The 25,357-nt window shown below is 36.2% G+C and overlaps 1 protein-coding gene across 5 annotated transcripts in view; it reads left to right on the top strand.

The window, feature by feature from the left end:
* Window positions 1-25,357, top strand: part of SMCHD1 (structural maintenance of chromosomes flexible hinge domain containing 1) — a 90,801-nt gene that overhangs the window by 48,361 nt on the left and 17,083 nt on the right. For all 5 annotated transcript variants that reach the window (XM_040585816.1, XM_040585817.1, XM_040585818.1 and 2 more), the window contains exons 22-34: window positions 1,869-1,941; window positions 4,209-4,348; window positions 5,419-5,553; window positions 6,352-6,579; window positions 7,288-7,436; window positions 9,341-9,429; window positions 10,562-10,680; window positions 11,936-12,103; window positions 13,376-13,501; window positions 16,858-16,937; window positions 18,471-18,628; window positions 22,056-22,171; window positions 22,614-22,675. In XM_040585816.1, coding sequence (XP_040441750.1) covers window positions 1,869-1,941; window positions 4,209-4,348; window positions 5,419-5,553; window positions 6,352-6,579; window positions 7,288-7,436; window positions 9,341-9,429; window positions 10,562-10,680; window positions 11,936-12,103; window positions 13,376-13,501; window positions 16,858-16,937; window positions 18,471-18,628; window positions 22,056-22,171; window positions 22,614-22,675 — 1,643 coding nt within the window. The remainder of the gene's footprint in view (window positions 1-1,868; window positions 1,942-4,208; window positions 4,349-5,418; window positions 5,554-6,351; window positions 6,580-7,287; window positions 7,437-9,340; window positions 9,430-10,561; window positions 10,681-11,935; window positions 12,104-13,375; window positions 13,502-16,857; window positions 16,938-18,470; window positions 18,629-22,055; window positions 22,172-22,613; window positions 22,676-25,357) is intronic.

Here is a 25,357-nt window from a genome sequence, read left to right as displayed (position 1 = left end):
ACAGCAGATAATTTTAAATCATAAATACAGTGTAATTTTCAGTGCTTTAAAATGAGAAGCAAAGAAGAATACAGAAATCTTCAGCACCTTAAAAGTTGATTTTGAAATTGTAGTAGAACAGCTAAAGTATCTCAGAGCGACAGCTAGTAATAAGGATTCTGGAGAGAATTTAGAAGGAGAAAGAGAATGAGAGAACAAAAAGAGGAATTGAGAGCATGGGAAAAATTAATGTTTTCCTGACAGAAGAGTTAAGGAGAAAATGTTGAAGGAGTAATCATGTCAAATGGAGACAAGAAACTTGATTGAGATAAGAAATAAAAAATATCATAGTCATCAATGAAGGAAACACTGATGGAGAAGAAAAAGAAAGCAGACTTCATTTACTTCTGTAGTCATTGATTTAATTCCACCCAAACCAGTCAAGACAGATAAGTATGTTTTGATTGCGGGTGGAATCAAAGAGAAAATTAAGTCAGGTGTGTAAGCAATATCAAGCGGACTGCTGCCTTGTAGGATTTTTAATAGTCAGGAGAAGGGTGAAGAAGAGAGTTTAAAAAAGGAAAATAGTATCTCTTTATTCTTTACGTTTTAAAGTACTAAAATATACATAGAACCAGACTTGAATGCCAAAGGAAAGTAGATAACAGGGGTCATGAAGGATAAGGGGAAGGAACTTACCTAGATGACACAGATGTTAAGATTAAAAGGAGTGAAGTTAAAGATGTAAACTGATTAGAGGCAGAAGATAGTGCAGTATTAAGAAGGCAATAAGTAAAATTGAGTATTGCGGTAAAGGGGTTGAAACTAAATGAAGGGGAGCATAGGAGGAGTGTCTAGTACTGAATACAAAGCTTGACTGAATGAATTACTGAAGAATTTGACTTGTTGACATCAAATGTCAGCTGTCAGCTATACTGGTTTCATATGTTTTTATTCCCTACCTTATTTTTCCCAAGTCCCTCAACATGTACCTTTAGTGTATTTTGCCTTCCCCTTTTCTTGTGATTCACCCGTTTGTTTTAATCGAACTCCAGCTGATCTGTGCTCCTTGGCTGGCAGGCAGACCAGCATGGTTGGCTGATTGGTTGGAGCTGGAGAGTTTTCATGTGTTTGTGTGGCCAACCATCAGTTGGCGAGTTTATTTGATGTGGCTACAGTTGTGATGCACCTGCCCAGGCCTCATGGTACTTTCTGCTTCTCTTACCCAGCAAGCCAAAACAATTGCCTGATTGTTTTCATCCAGTCTACAAGGTGTTAATGCTGCATATACCCTGTGAGGCATGGGAAGGGCATAAACCAGGATTACAGAACTGAACCTTTCCAGAGGCAGCATTTCTGAACACATACAAATGACAATTCATGAATTGCAATGAAATATTCTCAAATATATAAAATATGAAATTCTCATATCTGCAATGCAACTAGTCTTTTACAATTGGAGCTTTTAAGATCATGGATTAGACTGCTTCATTCTCTTGATTTTAATGTGAAAATTGGTTTTTTCCTATGGCCTTATTTCAAAGATGACATGGATAGTAATTGTGGTGCCTTGCTTCAGGCAATTGGCTAAGGAATAATGAACACAGAACTTGCAGACCCTTTCTCTAAAACCCACAAGTTATGATAGCTGCTTTTAATGGTTTCAGAACAGTGTAGTTTAACATGCAAATCCTGGATTGAACATCTCTGGGAATAATATGAAGAAGACAGATCTTAGTACAGGAAAAAAATATCTTGATTTATGTAGCAGTACGATAAAATTTGGACAGACTTCTGAAATTTAAATGTATTTGAATTGACATGACAATGTGAGATGATTTATGATCTGTTTTGTTTAAGGTTAATATTTTAAATATTCTTTTCATTAGAGCTTTAACCTGAAGGTTACTCTTCCTGGTTTGAAAGAAGACACACAAATCTTTAAAATAAGATTGCAGCCTGGTAAGCATCCTTAAAATATTTAGTGAATTTCTGTTGACAATTATTCTGACACTACTAATGAAATGCTTCTTCTCCCAAGAAGATAAAACATTTAGTGAGGCATAAAAAAGGATATTGTAGCTCATCCAGGTAGTGAGTGAAGCTAAATAAAGCTAAGGGCATATCTTTCTTAGCGGGAATAAAATCAAACTCACAGCCCAGTCTTGTCTGTCATTCTAGCAACTGGAATTTGTCTGCTTACTTGAGACTGATTTTCACTTTGGTTTAATTATTGGAGATCTTTGTCTAACCTCGACCACTGAATGAATGAATTTCTTCTCATTTTTGTTCAGCATTGAGCCCATTAACCTCTGTAGTAATCTCTGTTGACCTGTTCTTCCTGTAGAGAACATCTTGTGAATGACTTAAGGATTGTAGATTGGTTTGGGTTGGAAGGGAACTTAAAGATCATCTAGTTCCAGCCCTGCTGCCATAGGCAGGGACACCTTCCACTAGACCAGATTTCTCAAAGCCCCATCCAGCCTGGCCTTGAGTGGTTCCAGGGGTGAGGCATCCACAACTTCTCTGGGTAACTTGTTCCAGTGCCTCGCTCCCTCATAGTGAAGAATTTCTTCCTCATATCTATCCTAAATCTACCCTCTTTTGGTTTAAAGCCATTACCCCTTGTGCTATCACTGCATGCCCTTATAAAATGTCCCTCTCCAGCTTTCTTGTAGGCCCCCTTTAGGTACCCTGGAGTCTTCCTCTAGGCTGAACAACCCCAGCTCTTTCAGCCTGACTTCATAGGAGAGGTGCTTCAGCTCTCTGATCATCCTCGTGGCTCTTCTGCTGGACCCGCTCCAACGGGTCCATGTCAGTATGTTGAAGGACCCAGAGCTGAACGCTGTACTCCTGGTGGTGTCTCACAAGAGCAGGGTAGAGAGAGATAATGACCTCCCTCGACCTGCGGGTCATGCTTCTTTTGATGCAGCCCAGGATAAGATTGTCTTTCTGTGCTGCAAACACATGGTTCATATTGAGCTTCTTGTCAACCAACACCCCCAGGTCTTTCTCCTCAGGGCTGCTCTCAATCCATTCTCTGCCCAGCTTGTATTTGTGCTTGGGATTGCCCTGACCCATGCAAGTCTACTGCCCTTACCAGGCTTTTATGTCTTGTGGATGCCTTGATTCCAAGGATTCCCTTATATGATACCTGTTATCCCTCATTACTTAATTACCTGAGTTTTTCTGGATTTCGGATATAGGGTATCGTTTGAAGGCTGATTTTTGGTCTCCCAGATTACAAATTACAGGCTTTCCCATGCATTTTGCAGAGAAATCATGTACTTCAAGCTTTGTAAGAGCAGCACAGTTTATTCCATTATTCTTTATCTCTTGAGGAGCTACAGCTTCATGTATAAAATGGAGTGGAATGATCTGACTTTTATATTGCTTAGTATTTACCTTGGACTGGAGGCAACTTCATCCTTCATTAGAATCTTTTGCTTTTGGCAATGTAGAGATGCTTTGCTACCTCTTTCTTCTCATTAGACTTATCCTTGGATTTTAAAGCTGTTTTTTAAGGAAGGAGTGAATGAAAGCTCTTTCAGTCTTTTCCTGTTCTTCAGCCAGTGAGTTTGAAATGGAAGTTTTAATGAATGATGCATAAAGGATGTTTCTGAAAAATGGGCTTCTTTGTTCCTTCAGAACTCTTCCTTTAATAGTAATCTGTTACTTCTTTCTCTGTTTTTAAGGTGGTTAGTTACATGTTCAAGGGGTAGACTTACTTGAATAGCTTCACTTTACTATCCAAATAATGCCAACAAAATTTTCTTTTCCTTTTCTTTCCATGTAAGTTGTAGCTGTGGTGGCTTTGGTAATTAAACTGCTGCACATCGATTGATCATGTGTCTCAACATTAATATATTTGGGGTTTAACCTGTCAGGAGAAAGCACCCAAGTTTCTTTTTGATGAATGGATCTGTATACTATGTAAATAGCACTGTGTTATGTGTTTACACCTTGTATGTGCTGAAGTTCATCATGTTTGTCTAACTGTCTCTTACTGAATTAATTCAAAAGATTGGCAGGCAGTATGTATTGAAAGCCAGGAAGTGTCTAGAAATTCTCTGCATAAAGCAATGCACTTGGATTAGTCTAAATGGTTTGTTACCAGAAATCTTGGTAGCTTGGCTTTAAAAACTTTTTGAGATGGCAAAAACTGAAATTCAGTGTCTCACAAGTTATCTAAAATATAACCACTGTTCTGCAATCCTGCATTTTAACAGGTCCTCCTTGTCAATTGAAAGTAAAACCAGATTCTGAGATTCTAAAGATTGAAAACGGTACAGCCTTCCCCTTTCAGGTTGAAGTACTGGATGAATCAGGGAATATAACAGCACAGCCCAAGCTGATAGTTCATTGTAAGGTAAACTGCATTTCATTATGTCTCGCAAGAATTTTGATACTTGTTTTTTAAAGGGCTGGCAAAAGAGCCTATTTTGGCATCTAGATAGAATTTATTACCTTTAATAATGCTTTTGAAGTTTTTATAGCTTGGTAGACATAACTAACTCTCTTGCTTTATGAGTCATTCAGTAAGTTTCAGAATCAGAGGAACCTGGCCTTAGAAATAGAAAAGAAAATTATGTGAGCATATATAGCTACAATTTTAAGGTATTTTAGGTCAGATTTGTGACATACAATGCTGACATCTGTTCAGGAAAAAAAAAACCTTCATACAGCTTGCTTTTGATTATTTATTTTTTTTAAGATGAAAATGCAAGTCTATTGCCTAAAAATAATATCAAATAAGACTTAATCATAAGTATTTACCTAAGTTCAGAAGGGAATGCAGGTGTTACTGTGGCTTGTAGAAGTAAAAAAAACTTCTACCCTTTTGGACCTAGGGTGTTTTTTTTTAAGTCAAGAAAATTACTTTTCCAATTCTACTGAAATCAGTCTTCCAGCAAGACCAGGTAAACAAATAAAAATGCTTTTCCCACTTCAAAATAGTCTGCATTCCATTTACACTTTATGCACATACCTTCTCTTCACGTAGACTGGATCTGCAGTAGTATGATGACATACTGAACTTGATATTTAAATTCTGTTTAACGTGTGTGGGGTTTTTTTGAAAATTAATGAAAAGGAGGTTTATTTGACAACTTAAGTTAATTTACTGCCATAGTGGCAAAAGAGTTTTCATAGGTGTCTATGTTTATGAGAGGCTAAGAGACTAGTGTTTATGAATTAATACAAAATAGTTGAGTGGATTTTAATTCTTACTTCTATAACTTCTTCGGTTCTCCCACACATCTCTTATAACCTGTGGAAAAAAACCCATAGGTGTTGATCTTGCAGGCTTCTGGAAGACTGAAATCTATCAAAATTATCTGTACATAATCTTATATATATTTGGACTTATATAAAGAATAATTTCTGGAATAATCCTATTGGTTCTGTGAAGGAAACCTGAAGTTTAATTTTACATTTTAGTTTTCAGGTGCTTCAGACCTTCCTGTGTATTCTGTGGACTGCAGTAATGCAGGAACAAACATTTTAACTGGTACAGTTATACACGTACAGAATATCAAGAAAGACCAGATACTGAAAGCAAGTATTGAAATACCTGTAAGTATTGATTTGGATGTTTGGTTGAACAAAAGATTGAAAACAGTTTATTGTACTGTCTTGCTAGTGTGCTGAAGTCTTTTATGAATGAACTTAACCTCCAAAAGTTACTGTTCTAGTTACCGTAAGTCTGATAATCAGTGTCTGCCCTTTTTCCTCTCTGGGTAATCATAAAAAAGCAAAGAATTTCTTCCATTTTTTTCTTCACATCTTACTCTTTATTTCTAAAATCCCTAGCATATTTCAGAAATATGCATTATTTCTGGGATTTTTCTTCCATTTTTTACTCACTGGATCCTTCTAACAAATGCCTTCATTGCATAAACACTTAGAGCCCAAGGTTAAAAATCAAGTTTTGCAATAGTAGCAATTCAGTCTTAAAGCTCTTGGAATTTTGAATTTTTTAAATGTTGAACATCCCAGTTCTCAAGCAGTCTGTAGAGCCATGCTGCTGGAGAAAACGTACTGAAAAATGTGTAAACAAATACTAATATGGCAAGATGACCTATATGAAAGGATATTTATGAGTACTCTTAAAACATATATTGTAAATTGTATAGCAAAGTACTTTTGGAATAGAAAATGTTTTCTAAATAGCATCAATTCTAATACCTATTAAAAGTTGTAAGTATTCTTGCATATCCTTTTGATTTACTTTTCACAATTCAAGCTGATTTCATGTTTGGACACCAGGTCACACCTGATAATCCAGAGTAGTGTCATAGGTTATTATGGAGTGATATTTATGCATAGAAGTATACTTAATATGTTAATTATTTTTTTTCTCCTCATGTATAGAGTTGTAAAGATGTGCCACCAGTGGAAAAGATTATTAAACTTCTTCCTAGCAGTCGTGTTGCAAGACTGCAGGTCTTAAGTATGGACGGACAAAAAGCTATTCAAATTAAACATCAGGATGAAATTAGTTGGGTTGCTGGTGATATCATGCGCAACCTTATATTTCAGATGTATGATGAAGGAGAAAGGGAGATACATATAACTCCAGCTGTGGCAGAAAAAATCAAGGCAAGTACTTTTGAGTAAACAGCAGCATAATATGGCTGAGAGATACAATGCTGAGTCTCTAAAATCCATAGACATCAGACTATGAAATAATATTCCTCAAGACTGTATTATTAAACATGGGAATTTCACTCTGCTTAATAAATTTTTAATAATAATTTCATTAAAATTGTGTCCTTGATGAGATAAAGGCATTTAATTAAAGGTTAAATAACGCTTCAGGGTAGTATTATGAAAAGCAGGTTAGTAATTTCCAGTGCTTCTCCTAAACATAAGAAAATAATTCTGACATAGTTATGATTCGTCAGATGTAGGGTTTTCCCAACATTCAAGAACCTTGAATAGGCGTGTTTCTTCATAAAGATTTGCTTACCTATCTTATCCCTTTGTGTACATATGTGGAACTTAATACAAAGGTAGAGCTTCACCAGACGTAACACTTCTTTTGGTGAGGTTTTCCAGAATCAGATGTTTCCTAACTCAAGATTAAGCAAGGGAAACTTGATATATGTTTTGCTGGGGGGGGGGGTTAGAGTAGTTTTCTGTGTCTGGGAAGGCAGCATTGGTTACTCTTGGAAAATGCACAGGCTTTCATTGCAAGCTTCTATTGCCTGTATGTTAATTCAGCATATTGAGTATGACCACAAATGTATTATGTAGCTAGTCACTAATAATTTAGCTTTTGATTAATTTGAGAAATTTTAATTTTAGGTTAACTGGACACCTAGAATTAACAGAGAACAGTTGATTCAGGGATTATTACCTGATGTGAAAGTACCAACATCGGTAAAAGATGTACGTTACTGTCTAATTACTTATCTTGATGTCCACGTGTCTTTGGAGAGTGCATTTACAGTCAGGTTTGTTAATTTGAAATAATTCTTTATTATGTTGCTGGCAAAGGATTGTAGATCTGTACTATGGGGTAAAAAAATCTTTCTTCAGAAGCTGAAATAATATAAGCAGTTGGCAAACAGGAGAACGTAGGTATGGGTGGTTGAGTAGGGGTTTTCTTATGCAAATCGTTTACAGATGAGAACCTTAGCTGTGTGAAAGTGTCAACTACGATCTGTTTTTATCCAGCCCTGCAATCACTTCTGTAAGTAGTGTAAGTAGTCTACATACACTGACGAAGATTATTGCTATCTTTGAAAACTTCCAATAAACATTAGCTTATAGAATAACTAATTTTACTGAAGAGTCCATTCACTGGTTACCAAATAAAAATATCACTATTAATTGTTACCATTACAGGTATTATTACTTTGAAGCTAAAGATAGTATTTATCTAGACAAATGCTGGATGCCTGCATCTCGTGTCCATCAAAAGTGACAGGCTGTAAACTGAACTTTAAAAATTGCCTGTTTATCACTCTTAGTGAGTCCAGGCAGATAGTTCTACTTACTGTATCTTCGTAAAGTTTGTTAAGATACATCCAATTCTAAATTACTTTAGTGTATTTCATGTGTTCTAAATAGGTTAAAATTAAGTAATTGGTTCACAGCACACTGATTCAGGGGTAGATTTGCAGCAATTAGACCTTTCACAGATCTGCAGTAGAAAAAAAAAAAAGAATAATCACATGACCAAGCATTAAGATTCTTTAAAATATTGTAATATGCTGTTCATGATGCAGTACTGTCAGAGACAGAAAATTTTTCAGTTAAGTAGTATTTTTTTAATTTAAGAAGAGCAGAAAAGCAGGCTGAATTGATACCTCTCTTCTTGAAAAGAATTAGAAAAATGGATTGATTGATTTAATATCTTTAATATAATTTTGCTTGTCTTTGAAAAGCAGTCTCAGATCAGGGAACTTCTATTTAGGGATTATACTACTGCAGTTATGAAAATTAACTGGAGGTTAAATCTAATGGGATTTTTAAAGATCTCATGTCATTTTTGGCTTAGAACACACAAAAGGATCTTACAGATGCCAGATAATTCTCAAATATTTGGGGAGCCAGCACATAACTTATGTTAACCTTCATGAAGTAAATGGAAGGCAAGGCTGAGATTGTTTAAAAGCATCCCAGAAAATATTTTCAAGAGACAGGTGTTAGGCATAGTTTAGGCTGATGACTTCTGCTTTGTTGTAGCAAAAGAGGAAATGTAAATCTTACTTTTCTTTTTTTACAGTTCTTCATCTTATCCATAATTTTTGTGATGTGCTCTGGTTTTGTTTTGCTTTTAAGGAAAAACTGTATCACCAAAAAATTTAAGCTATGTTAGGTGTAATCAAGTCCTTAAGAAGTCAGCAAATATTTTTGTAGCAAGAGACACTGTGATACCTTAGTATGTACATATCAAGATTAATGTGATATTATAATTGATTTTACAGTAGTAGATGTATTCTAGTATTTAGGCAATTGTATGTTACTTTGACTTATAGGTGTTGGGGATGGTGGGTTTTTTCAAGACAAAATACTCAAAATTTGAATTCTGCTTTATCTGGCTAATGATCTGATCTTTGGTAAAATACTGGTTGGCAAGTTATTACAGATAAGGTAAAATCTCATAGCGTTGCTGTGGTTTGCTATGTAAGCAGTGTCTAATAAACTCGCTCTGAATAAGGTTGGGGTGAAAGCTATGTAACTTGTGCATACAAGGCTTGATGCTGTAAATATATGCAAGGATCAAATTAAAAAAAAAATATTATTCCAGTCACAAATGAGAGATAACTGCTCTATGCTTTATCATGCCTGCTATTATAAGTGATTACCTTCATGAGAATGATTATAAGTCAATTTTCATATGCTGACTTAGACCACGTCCTGATGAACCCAAGCACATCAAATGTAAATTGAAAGGACCAAACACACTGCAGGTGGGTGAAGAACTACAAAGTGAAATCGGTGAGTATTTGCATATTCTATTTTTTGTAAGATACGTCTTTTTCTTTGTAGTTTCTTAACCTCTTATGTATACAGATGTCATCAAGAGTGAATTATCTTCAACTGTTTTAATATAAAAGGCAGGTTTATATTCTCATTCATAGAAGGATGATCAGACTTCTCTAATTGCCATTCTACAATTCTGTAGTTACTCTCAATAAAATTTGCCTTAGTCTGAACATTGGGACATTCATCACACTGAGTTCAAATTGTTTGTAAATTTTTTTCTAGTTCATATATTCTGAAATCTTACAGGCCATAATAGCGTTCAGACTATTTCAAAGGCATGGAATTCAAAGTGAAACATTTCAAGGTTAACTTTAACCTAAGAAGACGACATGTTAGGGATCTGTCTTCTCATTCTTCAGTTTCTGTAGGCGGTTGCTACATGGCATAGTAAGAAATTGAAAATTCTTACAGTATTTTGGGACATTAAAAGTTTGTGTGTGAGCAAAAGAAAAGCACATAGGACAAACTTAACAGGTTGAAAAACAGCTTTCAATTTTACGGTTTGTTTTTCTTTTAACTTTATAGCAAGAGTTTTTATTGAGAAAAAGTGGGAAGCACAAATATGTGATATGACTATACAGACACTTTATCCCCTTTTGATACCCACAAGATAGGGCAATCTTATCAATGTATATAAATAACTGAAGAGAGAGTGTAAAGAAGATAAAGCCAGGTTCTTTCCAGTGGTGTTCAGTGACAGGACTAGAGGCAGTGGGCACACACTGAAACACAGGAGCTTCCCTCTGAACACCAGGAAATACTTTTTCACTGTGAGGGTGACTGAGCACTGGCACAGGTTGTCCAGAGATCTTGGAGTTTCCATTCCTGGGATATTCAAAAGCTGTGTGGACACAGTCCTGGACAGCTGACTTTAGGTGGGTCTGCTTGAGCAGGGCGATTGTACAAGGTGACCTCCAGAGGTCCCTCCCAACCTCAGCCACTCTCTGATTCAGTGATACTCACGTAAATTTTCTCTATATGGTGTGTATATTGTATACATGTATATTCTGTATGTTAAAGTCATTAAGCAGCTGCTGATATGATCATGTTAATAATCATATAAATCATCACCTTTTTTTAACAGATGTAATGATTACAGATCAGTATGGAAATCAGGTTCAGACAGTGACGTCTGCATGTGTAAATTCCCTTGGAGTTTCTGGGCCTGGACTTGATAAATCAAATTTGAAAATATCTTGGCAGGTATTTATAAGATGTCATATAGTTTATTTCTCTGTGGCCTTTGTATGGTAATTGTCTCAATTCTGTCACACACAGTTGAACCAAAACTGGAAAGGTAGTAAAATTAAAAACTAATTGGTAAGCTGTGAGAAAATAGAGACTTAAAGCATTAAAAACATGATCCTGTTCTAAGGAATACAGCAGCATCTGTTACAACTCTTGTCACTGCTGCATATATACAATACGGGGACCAGTTCAGTTCATGCTTGAGTCAGGTTTGCCTTGTTTCTAGTCCATCATTCTATATCTTTTCTTCTAACTTATTTTTAGTCTTCTGTGTTTATTTATGATGGTACAGTTGATTTTATGATCTTTTGAAGAACCTTGTAGAACAGACTAATGATGTTGTCTGCCATAGTTTAATACAAAATGGATTCTATAGCTTTTAAAATATTGTCGTCGTTTAACCCCTGGCTGTAATTAAGTGCCATGCAGCCACTCACACAGACCCCCTTCATCCAGAGAGATGGGTGGGAGAATCAGAAAGGAATGTAAAACTCAAGGGTTGAGATAAGAACAATTTAATAATTGAAATAAACTTTTTAAAAATGAAAGAACAACAACAATAATAATAACACTAACAATTATAATGAAAAGGAGGGAAGGGGGAAAGGAGTGAAATCCAAAGGAAAGGGAGGAAAGAAACCAAGTGATGCACAATACAATGGCTCACCACCCACTGACCGATGCCCAGCCAGGCCCCGAGCAGCGATTGGCCAGCCCCCCAGTTTATATACCCTGCATGACATCCCATGGTTTGGAATATCCCTTTGGCTAGCTTGGGTCAGCTGTCCTGGCTGTGTCCCCTCCCAGCTTCCAGTAGGTTCTTGATTTACTGTAAACATTACCCAGCAATGACTAAAAACATCAGTGTCCTATCAGCATTGTTCTCACACCAAATCCAAAACACAGCACTGCACCAGCTGCTAAGAAAATTAACTCTGTCCCAGCTGAAACCAGGACAAACATGTTGGATATAACTAAGTTGTATGTAACTATTATACATTGAAAAACAGGTTCCTGATCACTTCTCACACAAGAAGTCCATTTAAATCTAACAAAAGATACAGAACTTGTAGTTGGATTATTAGTCCACTATCTCGCAATAAAAACAGCAAATAGTGTCTAGTGGACATAAATATTAAAATACCATATTGATAAAGATGAATAAATTATATGTATTTGTTCTTGATAAAATCTTTTTATTTCTCAATAGGAAAGTACTCTAACAATGAGAGTAAAAGGTATTCGGTTTAAACCTTGTGTACTTGGAAGCAAAGAATTGTGCTTCGCTTGGCGAGAATTTTCTGACTTTCTTAGAGTAAATTTAACTGCAGGACCCCCTGCTAAATTGCAGCTTGTGGATTGGCCAGAGTTAGAAAAGGTAAGTTGAATGGTTTTGGTTTGAAAGAAGCAATGGGGTCACTAGTCAGCAGGTCTTCTATTTCCAGAGCTTTTTGGAGCAGAGGATGCAAAGATGAAAACCCTGGTTCCTTAGTATTGATACTTCTAAAAACTCTGAGAATGTGACAGCTCTAGAGAGTTTTTTTATTCTATACCTGACAACATAACACAAGCAAAATTGTTTTGCATCTGTCCAGTTATATAGACATGTTTTAAGTGGGTCTGTAGATGTGACACATTTTTCATGCAATAGCTAACTACATTTGTTTTTTAAAAGTAAACTTATTTTGGTGTAATCTAACTCATATGTGTGTGTTTATAACACTGCATTCCTTAATGTTTTACATTGTTTATTCTGTCCCATTTGCCCTTCTACAAATGATGTATTTTTCTTTTCTTTGGTGCAGCAATTTTACTGTGGGCTGGATCCTAACACCCATCTTCCACTGCTGTTCACCAAAGATACTGTCTTCACTGGTAGTAATAGTTGGCAGCTCATTTCTCCTTTATTTGTTGCTGGGTTTTTCTGATATTTAGGATGTAGGAAGGCAGTTCTAAATCAACTTTAGTTTCAAGTGTTTACAGTCAGAAAGTGTATATCAAATATATACTTGATATATCAAACATATATCAAATGAAAATGATGGAGATTTTTGATGCCATCTGTTTATTTGCTGGTTTGGGTTTTTTTTGATTTTTCAATGTTTACTTAGGCTATTCAAATGATAGTGCTGAAGCTGCAGTAGAAAGCAAAATAGGGGAGTGGAAGCAGGTCAAAGAAAATTGGATCTCTGCATGGAGAACAGGAATAAAGATTGGCATGTTGGGAAAATGGAGAAGGAAGTTACTGAAGGAAAAAGTGAAACAAAAGGCTCGGGGAGTATCAACTATTGTCAGTCTCTAGAAAGCTGTCAGGGTATATCAGAAGATTAAAGTTTTAGGCCATTTGCTCTTTCTCCAACAAGGAAACTGATAAGCCTCTTCATAAGCACATCCTTCCTTTTACTTACATCAACACAAGTAACGCACGCAATTCAATCCAGGTAGTGCATTTTGTAATGACAAGAGAATGCAGATGGGAAAACTCTCGAAATACCTTCCTGGAGTTTTACGGTTCTGTCATGGTCTAGCTTTTACAGAAGACAAATAGTATGGAAGAAGTGGACAGTATTGCGCGGGGGATTCCTGACCTGCCATGAATGTCTTGATATACCTAGAACAGACTAGTATAATGCATTTGTATCTCTTCCAGCCTGTTGCAGTGATTAATGGTAGAGAATTGCAGAAGCCCATTATTGTTCAGCTATGTGATCAGTGGGGAAATCCATCTCCTGAACCTAATGTCAAAATCAGCCTCACAAAGAGTAACAACTTAAAGGTAAGCATAGGTCTTACTACGTGAACTTTAACACAAATTTTTGTTGTTGTATCCCATTTTCACAACATTTTTTGAAATAAAATATTGTAAGGGCACAAAAGAATAATTAATCTCATATAATAGTAGTGTCAACAAGTAATGTAAACTGTTCCCAGGACAGATTGCTCAGGTCTCATTCATCAAACAACCACAAATATAACAAATTCCTGTAGTACAGTGTCCAAGTGTAATTAGTATACATTCTGGATCTTCTTCTGAACCTTTCTCCAAATTCTTCATGCCATACCACCCCAGTCCATCCCCCACTTTATCTGAGGTAATTTACTGGATGATAATAATAACGATGATATGGTCCAAACTGGCAATGAAATTATTTTTATCTGGTGGTTCTTTGATTGTTGTTCCTAAATGTGTGACTTACGCTCTGTATGTAAAGCTAGCCAGCAGGTTTGCTCTGTACTTGATTATCCCTATGAAAAGCATTGGCAGTATAGACCAAATTAAAATGATGAGGATGTAAATTAACTCTGATTTAAGTAGTTACTGGCCTTTCTATAGTAAGGTATGAGTGTCAGATGGTTTACGTATTGGTCTATATGAAGAAAAGGAGTTTGACAGAATACTCCATTCATTAAAATTTTTGTGCTTGTTACTGGGGAAAAAAAAAGTCAAACTGTCAAACATTCCTGTTGGTGCAGACACTGTTATATTGAATGTGTACATTATCGTACGAGATATATTCATCCACCTCTGGACATGACATTTTTTCATGCAGGGCTGGTCTTGTTCCCGCTTGCCATGCATTTGTGCCCCTCGGTTCTCTCCAAACACACAGCAGCCAAGAACTTCATTTTGCTCACCTGTCAGGAGCTGTGCCACGGCCTCACCTTTGCCCCCAATTTAACTATGCTACTATTATTTTTGTTGGAATTTTTTTTTTAAGGAAATTTCTTTATATCTTGAACATTCTTCTGGCTTTCTTGAATCTCTTGCATAGAAGTCTGCCTCATAGTTTGGGATGGGGTTTTTTTGCCCTAACTACTGCCTTTATGGTGGCAGCTGCAATTCTTAGGACTTCCAGTTCTGTGGTTCTTGAGAGATCATACAGCCTTGACAGTAACGCTGTGTGGTTGTGCTGCCTGATCAAAGAGATGCAGTGGTGGCATGGTGTGTCTCTTCAGATACTATGTCTTCCTCCAGGGAGGACCAGCAGCATGTCTTAGAAATTCTGCATGCTCTTTATCCAAGTGGGATGTGCCCAGGAGAAAGTGTTCTGAAAGCCAAGGTGGATCATTTTTACAGTGTGTTTATTGCGGTGTGGTCTTCCAGAGCTGAAACTAGTATTGTTTCTAAGAGTTACTTTCATAGGTTAGCAGAGCAACCCACTGCATACTTGCTGAACAGACGTTACGTCAGTATTCATGAGTATCTTGGAGAACCTCTTTAGAGAACTGTCTTGCCTTGGCATTTCAAATAGGTTGTATGCACCGTCTCCCAAAGGAAATGAGAAGCTTCTGGGAAGGGAAGTTCTCAGATAATCTGTCTGTCTGTATTTCATATCCCATTCTCTTAAGTTTCCTAAGCCTGATATTCTGCAGTTGCAGCATGCATTTCCTGTACTCCATTCTCTGTCTTACAGGTCTAGAACTAAATTAGTATGGCTAAACAGAAACACTCTAAACTTTTGTATGCAGATAAATAGTTGAAATGCAGAAAGCACTGGTTCCTGTAAAAATTAAGTTTCCATTCTGCAGTATACAGTAATTTCAAATATGGGCTTATTTTGTTGAGTTGAATATATTCTTCAAAAGATGTTATGAAATGTCTGGCAATTTTGTTAGTATATCTTTACAATGCTGCCTTCCATTTGAACCATTAAGCCCACATTTTTTTGCCATTGCTTTTCTCTAGTGGCATGGTGAAATAAGTCCATGCCCCATAGCCGATCCATTATGAATCAACTTTCACATTTTTTTTCTTAAAGTAGTTTCATTCTTTTAACTTATGTGAGATTTAGGAAAGAAAATATTTTTGGAAGAAGATTGCCCACTTGAAGTATTCCAGAAACATTGGTTTTGTGTAAGTGGACACTAGACACTTAGCTCCTGAAACAGCAAAGGGAAAGCAATTTATTTCGAAACACTATTCAGATAATGACAAACATTTGCACCACATTGTTGCATTATATCATCAATGAAAAAGTTGATTTCCCTCGTTACAGAGGAGTTCATTACAGAAGAATTCAGAATGTATCCATGGCTTCCTTTGCTGTCCTCCAAACTTTAAAGCTACTGTCTGAGGTTCTTTTGATACATTGACGAGATGTTTCTTAGGTAAGGCTAAGGCAGCATGTACACAAATTTGCAGAAGAAATAGCTTCTGTTTAAGAGCGTATTGGTATTCTTTAAGATTCACACCTGTTTCTGTGAGAGGATAGGCATTCTCTGTCTGCTACACTGAAGTCTATAGTTCCAAAAAGTTGTGGTTGATGAGGAAAGTGAAGTGATAGCTTCTCTGCCATTTAATGTGTAAAGGCAAGTATGACTTAATGGTACTGCCAATCATAAGATTTCACTTAAGTGCCAGGAAAGTAAGTGTGGCAAAGACAGAGTGCACACAGAAAACACACATTGAAAAACACCAGTGAGTTAAAGGAGAGTTATTTTCTAACAATGGGATTCAGTAAGACTTCCTTTAAGTCAATAGTAGAATTTCCATTGACTTCAAAGGTCTTGGAATCAGACCTAATTAATATGCTAGGTAAATGGGAGATCTGTAAAACTTTTGGGTTGTTATCCTAAAACAACACTGACAAGAAGTTATCATTATTACCTTTTGATAAATAAGATGCTGTACTTCATCCCTTGTCATAACACTTTTCTCTAGCTTGTCTAGCAGTCTTACTTTTTTCGTAATGGGACTACAGTGGGGAAAGGGAAGAGAAACACAGATGTGTTTTTTTACTCCAGTTGTATAATTCTTTAATTTTTGCTATGCAGGAATCTCTGCAGACTGGAGAAACACTGTAACAAGGAATAAATAGTTTGTAGAAGGTGTTAGAATTTGAAAATATACTCAAACAATTAAAGAAATACCTTTAATAAAATATCTGAACGTATTAATGAACAAAAATATTCTATTTCAGATTTGTGATTGTCTTCAAAAACTGGCAGAGAGAATTCTGAAATCTAATACTGTATTCATAACAGTGTCTCTTTCCCTAATTTAGAGTGCAACAGTACAAAGCTATTGCTCAATGGAAAGACAGTATGCAGGCAAATAAGATATACGTTCTATTCTAAGACTTGATACTACTTCTGTGTCATTGAAAGAATAAAAAAATTTTTTTTTGACAGATTATTCCTTCAAACCTGCAACAAAAAACAGATGAAAATGGTAGGGCTAACCTGGGAGTTATTAGTATTCATGCACGTAGGTAAGTAGTGAAAACTATACGGGGAAAAAAATTTAATTCAGAAATGTCGCTTGCTGGATGCATTTAAGCTGCGCATTTCATAAAGTACCTACCAAGAATTAATCTAGACCTAAGGTCAAACATTTATTATTTATATGCCGGTGGAAGGCCAGATAGCGAGCTTTAAGTAATTAAGTGCTTAACTAGATAAAATGAAATAGCTGCTTCTTTTGGTCTTCTGAGAAGCTGCTGCTCTAATTTTCTGAATCCTGTTTTTTTCTGGTCATGGTAAAACACAGCTTGTAATTGTCAACCTGTACCTAGTGCAGGTGGAGTCACAAACCACTTAAAATATCTGAAGTGTACATCCTTCGAGTGACCGCATCCAGACACTGTACTTCCAAAGTAGGAACACATTTTAGCAGTGTTGAAACCCCATTTCTTCTGGATGCTAGACATTGTTTTAAAGAAGTAGGTAAAGTGTCCAAAAGATTTTTACATACATACATATATATATATACACACACACATATAAATATACATATGTATGTATGTTTAATTTTCCTTATTTGCAATAGAACTAATGAAGTCTCATTTCCTGCAGATGTGTGTCCTGTGGCTCCTGCTTCTTCATGTTAGTCACCCTGGCTCCCCTTACACTCCCATGTCCCATCTGACATTTCAAATTCATTATTTCTATATCTTCCTCATGTTCACAGTCCCACTCCTTGGATCCTTGAGCTTTTCTAGCAAGACTAGGTTGGCTTTAGGTAGCTTAGAAGCTTAGCAATAAATACTTGTTCTTAAACTTTGCATTCATAATCTACAGGATTTGACCCATAATAGTATTTTGCATGTGGAAGACAATCAGTTTTAAATGCTATTGATGGTGCTCAGTGTATTTTATAATGCCTTCATCTTGGTAGAAGGATGATGAGTATTAGTTATCAATATATTTACTGGAGGTTAGAAACAGGTGTGCTCAGTGGTAACATCATACTATCTATATAGCATAATCAGAACTGGCTGGAGAATACAGCCTCTGTGCAGTTAAATACTGTATTCCCAGGCCTGTTTAAATACTTAGACTTCAAGGGTTTAATACTGTAAAGAAAATCAGTTATTCTGTAGCAGTGAAGTAATTACATGCTTGCAAAGCACTTTGCTAGATGTGCGTTGTGTGCAGATTCGCTCTTTGGAAACTGTCAAAGTAGGATGCTCGTCAGACAGCTTTTTAATTAGCTGTGCTTGTTTTCCACCTTAGTGTCTTCTGGAACTTAAGGCTGTAGTTGCTAGTGTCTTACAGGCAATGAAATGTGATCAAGCTAATGAAATACTAAAGCAGAATTAAATCTAATAAGCTAATATCTTAACATCTTAAACTTAAAATTTTTCTTGTCTAACTTTGCATTAATGCTTCCATTTTTTTTCTACCCTTTACCTACTGATAACTTTCAGATGTTGTGTATCATGCTTTCATGTACATGATTCAGACTTGAAGTCTTTTCAGAAGAGATACTTTGTAACAGCTTTTATGATTTCTGTATATTTCAGGGGAGAGCACTTTTTACAGCTTAAAGCCTCATACAACAAGACCATGTTAGATTATCCTATAATCAAATTAAACGTCCTGCCTGATCCTGAGAAACCTGTCCACTTGAATGTTAAATATGACAAAGATGCTTGTTTTCCAGCAGGAGGTACCTTTCCTGGTAAGTATAAGGATTCTTTGGTGGAAACCAGTCACTCAAGAGCTTTTTAAACCTATGAAAAGCTATTTTGATGACTCTTCTGGCATACTTCCCTAAATTTTTTGGTCTGTTTTGTCTCAGTTATTTGTAACAGCCGTATCTGAGATACCTCTGTTACACTTGGGGAAACAATTCATGTACATCATCTTTGGAAAGCATTTCAAAAGACCTCTTATTTATTTGCTCCAAATTATTGGCTTTATCTGTCAATAAATGGTAAAACTACAGAATCTCATCTCTGTCCTTAGTGGAATACCATATTTTAGTTTTTGATCTTCCCAGATGATGACCTGAGCTAGTTCATGCATGCTTTCCCTTGTCTCATTTTCTGCAGAATAGTAAAAAAGAAGGTAACTATGAAATTGTAGGCTAGCTGTGAGCCAAGAAGAACCAAAAATTGAGCAGAAATATACCAGGGACAATACAAAATATTCTTTCTTGCTGGATTGTGTCACAAAAGTATGATCTTTGCTTTCTAACTAAGGCTGCCAAGTCAGAAAAGAAAAAAGTGTCTCATGTTTTATATCCCAGTAGTATTCACAATAAGGAAAAGAGAGAAAAAAAAGTGAGATGTGACCACAAGGAAATGCCTTCTGCTAAAAGCAAAACATAATTTGAAACCGCTGCTTTTTCCTGTAAGAAAACTTTGGCATGAATAAGAGACCTATGCTAACTAATTCCATTAATTCAGGAAATAAGTCATCTTCATGATAACCAGGGGAGATAGGTTCTTGAATTTGCCAGTGAGGTATACAAATTTACTAGCCCTTTCAGAAAATTTTCCTGTTTAATTTGCAGTAACACAATTTGCACTATGAAACCATAACACAAAGATATTCTTCAGAAAGCTGAAGTCCTGTCTAAATAAGTTCAACAGAAAGCAAGTAGATTTTGTAGCTTTAAATACAATACCACGTTAAGGAAGGCCAAAAAAACCTCAGTAACAATTTACTGAAATTAAAAGACAAATAATATTTGAGACTTGGGAAGCCTGCTATATTTTGTTAGCGGTACCTGTGAGGGAGACTAAGGTAATTTCCAATAAGGAAATTCCAAAAAAAATTCCAAACTAATTTTATTTTTCCGTTTGATCTCATTCTTGGTTTTTGTTTTTTTTAAAAAAAAAAAAAAAAAACATTTAAAAATCACATTTCAGTCTTCAGTAGATGACTTTTAGATCTATTTGATGAAGTAAACATTAACAAAATTTCTATACTGAATACTAATCATTTAAGAATTATAAAATAATTTAGGCATTAAATTGCTAAGTTACTAACTCCAATATTCTAATTTCTATTTAATTTGGCTTTTATTTAAAAGGAATAAATTAAGGTGGCAAATCTGTTGCAGCTTTCAAAAGGTTTTAGGAGTGGTCAGGGAAACTTTTGATCAGTAGATACATTTTCAGTACTGGGCAGTTGCTGGGAGGGATACAAAGAATATAAGTCAGTACATGGATAAAAGTAGAAATGGGAGCAGGTTGAGAACTATGTAACTTGTACAGGAAAGCAGTGTCTTGCAAATGTGTTAGAAGGAGTTGATAACTGAATGTGAGTGATCCTCTAATATGTAATGTACTTGGATTCTTAGCTTTTGGCAAGTTCCTTAACCAAGGGCTCTTTAAGCTGTTACAGGACCCTGTCCTTCCTGTATATATCAGTCTTTCCGTTGCCTTCAGGTGGACTTAAAACCAAAAAATTGTCTAAGGCACGTTTTCCATTCTGTTGCTGTTTTACAGTGTGAACTCAGCACAAGCATTTGAATTTTTCCCACCTATTCTCTGTATTCTGTTTTAAATACTTCTAGATTCCCAGATGATAAATATCTCAAAGGTGACCAAAAAAACTGGAAAATCTGCTTCATACAAATCCATTTGTTGTATCCCAAGCCTGTATGTAATACCTACAACACCTATTCAAAATCTAGACCAAAAAGGTTTTATTTTTAGTACTAGGAGTTGAGAAGCAGAATACCTCCCACAAATATTAGCTCTATTGTGTGGGGCCTTGTTTCTTGACCAAAAAAGGTTCATACTCAAAGATAATAATTATACTGTCATAACCTGATGAGCCAGCACGTTTATGGAAAGAGGTTATTGTTCTTTAAAATACTGCATACAGTGTTATGAACTTGACTAAATTCACAAGGTATTTTAGTTTTGCCTAGAGGAAATATACTGTAGAATCACAGAGTGGTTTGGGTTGAAGGGACCTGTAAAGATCATCTAACTACAACCTCCTTGCAAATAGACCTTTTTCAAATGTAGTGTGTAGTATAAATCAACAAGGTTTTGAGAGAGGAAGAGAATTAAATGGCTTCTTCAGAAGGTAATGTAGTATAAATGACATTAAGTTTTGATACAAAGTTAAGATATTGAATTCTTTATTAACAGCCTCATATTCAATTAACATCCTGATTATTGGATTTACTGGTGAACTCGGGTACATCTGAGGGCAGGCACTGTAATCTCGGAGGAAGTCATGCCTGAATTTTTCATACACATCAAAGCCCAATCTTTCCTTAAAGTGCAGAATGCAGTTCTACATTAGCAGTGCAGTTTCAATTGCATGCGTGAAATCCACCTGTAACCATAGTGTCAAAGTCTTTAGGTCGGGTTTTCAACTAGAAGGGTAGCTTTTATTTTAGTTTGGATTCTGTTTCTTTCAGACCACTTAAACTTTCTATGGAATATATAGGAAAATCTAAATATTTCAGATCAGAGTATAAAATGGCAAGCATTTTGACTGCAGAACCAGTCAACAGCAAATAGAGGAGTGAAACATATCCCTGTATCCTGCTTTTAACAGATTTTAAATATGTGATGTTGGTCTGTAAGAAATAGCCAAACTCAGCATAGCCTGAGTCATCCTTTTTATTGCAGTGTGGCTAATAGATGGGGAAAATGGTAGTGGTGTTGGTACAGTCTCTTTACCAATTACTGTGCCTTTCTATCCAGTAATTCAATGACTAAGGCACTTGAGAAGAAAGAGGGAGATCTGGATTTCCTGTCTTTGAAGGAAGGAATCAGCTACTTAACTCACTAATGATTGTTCTTTCCTGAAGCCAAGAAGCAGCCTGGCTTGCTGTTTAGATAAGAATGATAATCTGGGAAAGGCAGACTTGAAATTTGAGTGTTTTTTTTAAAGCAGCCATTGGATAAAGTAGACGGCATTTTTTTCTAAGGATTGTTACCTGGTCCAATTACAGGTCTAGGAAGAAAAGGTTTTCCATATCTGGTTTAGATTTTTGGTTGTTTGGGTTCTGTTCGGAATGCAGGTTTTGTGTGTTTTTCCTCTAGGTATGCAAGGAGAGACAAATTCATGGAGTTCAGTCTTCTTAATTCTGAATAAAAATAATCTTGAAAAAAATATTGTATTTCATTCTACAGATTTTATGGTTAGTGTTCTTTCTGAAGATGACAACATTATTAAAAATATTAATCCAGCACGGATTTCTATGAAAATGTGGGAAACACAGACCAGTGGAACTAAGATACCAATGGATGTAAGTCATCAAAATACATTCTCAAAATGGGTATCAAAATGCTGACATAGGACAAACATATTTGTAGTAGAAACTTTCCTTCATTTTATTTAGATCAATGTCCTGTTCTAGATTAACAAGTATTACATATCAATCATATTTGTTTAGCAGTATCTGTCCTGTTACAAGTTGTCAGACTGTTCAAATATCAAGACTATAGTAAGGACAAAAATGCTTCCACTCTGTAGAAGCTAACTAATAGCAGGAAGACTATTTGAAGTTGCTACTCCTGAATTTTACGAAGACTCTTAACAATTAAGACTATGGAACTAGTGTCGAAATTATAGGTGATCTCATTGAATTACTGTATGCTATCAGGGTTGCAAATCATTAAGACTTGATAGCATGTTACAAGCAAGGTATTTTGTCAGTATGTTGCATTAACTTTTTTGCATCGTTCCAGGTTACAACATTTAGCTGTAGTAAAGTGAAGGATGACAAGGAAGATGGCTTCTTCTACTTCAGGTATAGTAGCATTTATGTTATAATTACAGATACAATTTACTGTACAAATTACATCATTTGAAATAGAAAACAAGGTGTTTAGATTTTGATAATGATCTGTTACAGAATTAGTGTGTTACAGTGCTACAAAATGATAAAAGATGCTGGCAAGATGCAATGAACATGAAGATCGAATTATTCCCTAGATACAGATGACATTTAATCTGAGAATAGAGAAGAGTCTAAGATAATATATTAGAATACATGATGAGAAATGCTAGCCATGAAGGGACTACATCATTTGCTTGTCACTTGTCTAGTAATGTTTTTTAACTCTTTTCAGTGCTACGATCGCTGCTGTAGAAGTGCAGGCTGGGCAAAATGGACTTAACTCTGATTTAATACCTTCTGTAGCTGCGTGTTAATCCTGAGCCATGACCTTGGCCCTGTCAGTTTAGTGGTCTTTCCTTGGACTACTTATTCAGAGACGGTGTCTTAGATGACAGGCAGCAGAACTAGAGCTCATCATAACCTGGTGTGTGACTGCCACATTTCTACATCTGTTCCTGACAGGCATGCCATGGGATCAGTTAAATAGTTGTACTGGCTCTTGATTGAAGATCTTGCCTCCTTGGAACAGACTTTCATTCTGCTTTTAGAATGGCAGACTTTAGGATCACCTTATTGGCAGCAGATAGCACTGTTGCACAGCTGATCCTTGTTCCTGCATCAGAGGAACAGAGGCTGCTGCAGCTCAACTATCTCAAGATTCCAGGAGCCATCTGAGTGGTAGCACTTCAGGAGGAGATAGGGGATTCAGTGTTCCAACCTAAACGATTCTATGATTCTAAGTTTCCTAACTTGCCTCTCATCTGCGGCCCTTCTCCCTTTCATGGTGCATAATAGAGTTCAGGAAGCTAGGCATCCAATTTGTAATCCTTGGGGATCTGTGTGCTTTCAAGACCTTGATGTAGCATTAAGTCTTCACCATTTTTTTTTCCCTGGGAAACGGAGGCTCAAACCGAGGGTTCTGACCCGGCTTGATACACAGTACAAATGTACCTCCATCTGTAAGTCCTTCTGGCATATCCAGCCAAGAAACTATCCCTTCTGGGAGGGCAGTTCATATGACCTTTGTTTATTCAGTCTTTTTAGCTTCTCAGATAGTCTATAGCAATGTAATGTATTTGAAAACCTTTTCATTTAAGAGCTTACAACTAATTCAGAATGCTATTTAAGCATGGCTTTTTTTATCATTACCAAGATCTACTTTTACCTTGAAGGCACTTGAGGTTCTGAAGCCTTCAAAGGCTGAGTTTTGGCAGCTAAGCACAAGGAGACTCCCAAATAACGGGATCATATTGAAAATTTTGAAATAACAGATGATAAAGATTACCCATTAGCAGCCCTTGTAGGAAAGTGTGTATTACTCATTCCTACCAGTGTCTGCGGCATCACAGTCTACCACCTGGTTTCTCTCAAGTTTTCCTGTCCTTGTCACTGTTACAATGATTTTCATCTATTAAATGTGGATCAGTAACATAGAAGCTATTAATGCAATCTTACAACTTTCATAACAATTGTGCAGTTTCTTCTTTTTCTAAAATATATGTCTGGTTAGATGGTCTTCAGCCACAAGATCCTCAGCAGATTATTTGCAGCTCAGTTTTTTAATGCATCCTGATAAGGCAGATGCTACTTTCAATCTTAAGCTAGATAAAATACAGAAAAGGTAGAATTGTTCCCTTTCTATTCAAAATACAAAAAGGAGAAGTCATGGTCTGTTCTAGAAATAAGTAAAACTTCAGGATTTTGTTTTTTGGAAGCGTTGCAGGGAATCTTGCATCTTTCTTCTTCCCAAACAAAATAAGAGGAAACAAATTGCTTTATGTTACTGACAAAACAGATAAAGTGCTGTATGTTGAAAACAAAAGTATCATTAAACCAGTTCAAGAGTGCCACAATTTATGCTCTCAGAGAAACATCTGAATCTTGGTTAGAGACTGTTTGCATCTCCTCATAAGTTTCTCAGCATTTGTAAGTCACTGCTATCCCTTGTTAAACACTGCAGCAGTCTTCTGGATGCCATGTGGCCTTCCTTGCTAAGTGAAGTTTTGTTTATAGCAACACAACCACATAGGTCTGGCTTCCCTTCATATTTTGGTATTAGGGGTTCTTTGCCAGTAGTCTGCACTCTGGAACGCTGCAAGGTAAAATGAAAACTCTTCTCTGTCTCTCACTATATTCAACCTTGGTAGCTGGTCCAAGTTACCCAGATTTTTACACCTCTTGAGTAAGAGAAGAAATCAGCTACTCAGATTTTTTGTAACTTCAAGCCAGATGATTAAATTTGGAGATAATTTGTTGTTGTTGCAGATATAAACATCTCTACACTCTGCTTCAGTAGCTTTATGAAAATTCATTGAATGGGAAGTGAAATGAGGTAGACTTGCAAATTTCTGAATAGGGCCACGACAAACTTCCTGCCAACTAGTAGAGAGAGACCCTTGGAGGAGACTTTCCTCATCCAAGCTTCCAAAAACCTTATGCTAGTTCTTGAAAAACTTTCATGGTGTTCATGCTCAAAGAGGAGTACGATGGAGGAGTACTCTAAATATGTCAGGTCTTAACACGGCTTTCTAACTAGTTTGAAGGACTACTCAGAATTTGAATTGCTAGCATGCTTACATACTTGTCACTTCA

The sequence above is a fragment of the Falco naumanni genome, chromosome 3 (genome assembly GCF_017639655.2).
Source record: "Falco naumanni isolate bFalNau1 chromosome 3, bFalNau1.pat, whole genome shotgun sequence".
Lineage (NCBI taxonomy): Eukaryota > Metazoa > Chordata > Aves > Falconiformes > Falconidae > Falco > Falco naumanni.
The sequence above is the reverse complement of the archived record's forward strand: the minus strand, read 5'-3'. Positions and strand labels throughout refer to the sequence as shown.